At 45.8% G+C, this 4113-nt stretch overlaps 1 protein-coding gene across 1 annotated transcript; it reads right to left on the reverse strand.

Annotated features, from left to right (window-relative positions):
* Window positions 1-321: 321 nt before the first annotated feature.
* LOC116010774 lies at window positions 322-3498 on the reverse strand. The gene is made up of 2 exons (XM_031250284.1): window positions 1043-3498; window positions 322-814 (listed from the first exon to the last, which is right to left on the reverse strand). The coding sequence occupies exons 1-2, from the start codon at window positions 3496-3498 to the stop codon at window positions 322-324; spliced, it is 2949 nt and encodes a 982-aa protein (XP_031106144.1).
* Window positions 3499-4113: the final 615 nt, after the last annotated feature.

Here is a 4113-nt window from a genome sequence, read left to right on the forward strand (position 1 = left end):
CGAGGAGCTCGGCGCTTTATATCCACCCTCTTGCGAGGATCTTCTGGTAACTTCCCATCAGTGAAGTAGTCAATCAACGGCTGCCTCCAGTCATCTTGGCCAATGTCGTAAACGGAAGCAGTAGGGAGTTCAACAGTTTCATCAACTGAGCCATCTTCATTGAAGATAGGTGGAACTACCCACTTTTGACATACTTGTACCCGAGCTGTAGGATGAACTACCCACTTTTGACATACTTGTACCCGAGCTGTAGGATGAGCAATAGTCGAAGCCAATGCAGCTAAGGCGTCAGCTTGCTTGTTCTCTTTCCTTGATACATGTTCAATCGTGACGTCCCCCAACCATTGTATGAGTATNAACTACCCACTTTTGACATACTTGTACCCGAGCTGTAGGATGAGCAATAGTCGAAGCCAATGCAGCTAAGGCGTCAGCTTGCTTGTTCTCTTTCCTTGGTACATGTTCAATCGTGACGTCCCCCAACCATTGTATGAGTATCTTTGCGTAGTTGTTGTATGGGACTAACTCTGCTTTCCTCACTTCGTACAGATCCATCACTTGGTTGACAACCAACTTTGAATCTCCATAGATGTTAATTCTCAGCTGTTTCNCCTTCAAACCATCTTCACTAACCAACTTGTAAGCCCCACCGGTGTATACTTCTTGAACCACATAGGGGCCATCCCATTTTGGAGTGAACTTGTGGCCGATTTTTCGTGTCACAATGATTGGTCTTCGAACAGCTAGTACTTTGTCACCAATTTGAAAAGAACGGGTCCTNTAGAAAACAGGGTGGATGTTTTCTTTAAGAAGGCTGAGTATTATGATAAGATACGGTCCCAGCACTCAGAAGCGATGCCAGTTGAAACTCAAGTTGCGAAGTTATGTTCGGCGCGAAGTGCTCTTAAGGATGCTCAACAAANTAGATGTTAATTCTCAGCTGTTTCATGTCAACTGCTATCTCTAGTCCCAGTATCAATGCTTGATACTCAGCAACATTGTTTGAACATGGCTCTGTCAAAGTAAATGAATATGGCAACACTTCACCTTCCGGGGTGATGAACACAACTCCAGCTCCTGCCCCTCCTCTATGCGCAGCTCCATCAAAATACATCTTCCATGGGGGTAGGACTTCAATGATAAGCACATCCTCATCAGGTAAGTCATCAGATAACTCCCATTCAGCCGGTATCGGGTGATCTGCNGAGCTTGATAGCATTCCAAGCTCTGTTGAGCTTGCAGCCGTTTTTCATCCAAGGCTTCTAGCTCAGCCAAGCGTAACTTGGCATTTTCCTCATCAGTGAGATCCTCTTGTATGGCTAACCTTAAAGAAGGTATTTGGCGCTCTAGAGGCAAGACTGCTTCCACACCATACACCAGAGAATACGGAGTGCTCTGAGTAGGTGTGCGGTATGTGGTTCTATATGCCCATAATGCTTCTTCCATTCTGTCATGCCAATCACGTTTCGATTTTGAGACCACTTTTTTCAATAGATTGCATAGGGTCTTGTTAAAAGCTTCCGCAAGTCCATTCGCAGCTGCGTAATATGCTGATGAGTTCCGCTGCTGAAAGTCGAACAGCTTGCAGATCTTGTCCATCAATTTATTGTCAAAGGGTTTCCCATTATCAGTCAAGATATATCGTGGGATGCCGAACCGATAGATGATATGAACACGGAGGAAGTCTGCCACATTTTCCTTCTTTACTTCTTTTAATGCCACGGCTTCTGCCCACTTTGAAAAGTAGTCGGTGGCGGCCAATATGTATGTATGCCCTGCAGATGACTTGGGCGTAATTGGGCCAACCACATCAAGTCCCCAAGCATCAAACGGCCATGATGCGACTGTTGGGTGTAAAGGCTCTGGTGGCTGATGGATAAAGTTTGCATGAACTTGACAAGCTTGGCACCTTCGAGCGTAATCTATGCAATCCTTTACCATTGTAGGCCAATAATAACCCATTCGTTTAATGTGGAAATGCAACTTAGGGCCAGACTGATGTGCACCACACACCCCAGAATGAGCTTCTTGCATGGCTTGTAATGCCTCTTCTTCTCCTAGACATCGGAGCCAGACTCCATCAAATGAACGACGATACAACGTCTCATTATAGTGGATGAAACGAGGAGCTCGGCGCTTTATATCCACCCTCTTGCGAGGATCTTCTGGTAACTTCCCATCAGTGAAGTAGTCAATCAACGGCTGCCTCCAGTCATCTTGGCCAATGTCGTAAACGGAAGCAGTAGGGAGTTCAACAGTTTCATCGACTGAGCCATCTTCGTTGAAGATAGGTGGAACTACCCACTTTTGACATACTTGTACTCGAGCTGTAGGATGAGCAATAGTTGAAGCCAATGCGGCTAAGGCGTCAGCTTGCTTGTTCTCTTTCCTTGGTACATGTTCAATCGTGACGTCCCCCAACCATTGTATGAGTATCTTTGCGTAGTTGTTGTACGGGATTAACTCTGCTTTCCTCACTTCGTACAGATCCATCACTTGGTTGACGACCAACTTTGAATCTCCATAGATGTTAATTCTCAGCTGCTTCATGTCAACTGCTATCTCTAGTCCCAGTATCAATGCTTGATACTCAGCAACATTGTTTGAACACGGCTCTGTCAAGGTGAATGAATATGGCAACACTTCACCTTCTGGGGTGATGAACACAACTCCAGCTCCTGCCCCTCCTCTATGCGCAGCTCCATCAAAATACATCTTCCATGGGGGTAGGACTTCGATGATAAGCACATCCTCATCAGGTAGGTCATCAGATAATTCCCATTCAGCTGGTATCGGGTGATCTGCTAAGAAATCGGCTAACGCTTGCCCCTTGACAGACTTTTGTGGCACATAGACGATTTCAAACTGTTGAAACAATAAATACCACCTTGCCAGGCGGTCAGAGAGAACGACCTTCGCCATAACAAATTTTACCGGGTTCGCCTTCGACACAAGTTGAATGATGTGAGCTTCAAAGTAGTGCTTAAGTTTTTTAATGGCGAACACGAGTGCCAAACATAGCTTCTCAATTGGAGAGTATTTTAACTCATTTGGGGTCATCATTCTACTGAGATAGTAGAGGGCATTCTCTTTCCCGTTGTCATTTTCTTGAGCGAGCAGGGCACCCACAGAGCTTTCTTGGGCAGAGATATAAAGGATCAGTGGGCGACCGTGAATAGGAGCGGTCAACACGGGCGGCTTCATTAAGTATGACTTGATACTTTCAAACGCGTTCTTGCACGCTTCGTCCCATACGAACGGGGTGCCCTTCTTCATTAGCCGACTGAAGGGTTGACATCTTCCTGCCAGGTTTGATATGAACCTTCGGATGTATGCTAACTTCCCTTGTAAGCTCTTAAGCTCATGAAGGTTTCGTGGTTCAGGCATCTTCATTATAGCGTCGATCTTAGCTTGTTCGATCTCGATGCCCCTGTGTCGAACAGTGAACCCAAGAAACTTCCCAGCAGCAACCCCAAAAGCACATTTCAAGGGATTCATCTTAAGTTGAAACTTTCGCAAGCGGTCGAAGACTTTTCATAAATGTCCCAAGTGATCTGTGCGAAGTTTTGACTTCACAACCAAGCCATCGACGTAGCATTCCACCATTTTGTGAAGCATGTCATCAAATATTCTCTGCATAGCTCTTTGGTATGTAGCACCTGCATTTTTCAAACCAAAGGGCATCACTTTATAGCAATAGATGCCTTTGGGCGTTCAGAACGCTGTCAACTCCTCATCTTCCGGCGCCATGCGAATCTGATTGTAACCAGAAGAGCCATCCATGAATGACATGATCTCGTGCCCAGTTACAGCATCTATCATCAATTCTGTGATGGGAAGTGGAAAGTCATCTTTTGGGCATGCAACATTAAGGTCCCGAAAGTCTACGCATACGCGAATTTGGCCGTTCTTCTTGCGCACGGGCACAATGCTGGATATCCAAGTTGGATATTTCACTTCGCGAATAAATCCGGCCTCTATGAGTTTGTTGACTTCTCCTTCAATTGAGGGAATAAGTTCAGGTCGAAAGCGCCGTTGAGCTTGCTTGACTGGACGACATGCCTTTTTCACTGCCAGGCGGTGTACTGCCACCTTTGGGTCTAACCCTGGCAT

Source organism: Ipomoea triloba, chromosome 2 (assembly GCF_003576645.1).
Source record: "Ipomoea triloba cultivar NCNSP0323 chromosome 2, ASM357664v1".
NCBI lineage: Eukaryota > Viridiplantae > Streptophyta > Magnoliopsida > Solanales > Convolvulaceae > Ipomoea > Ipomoea triloba.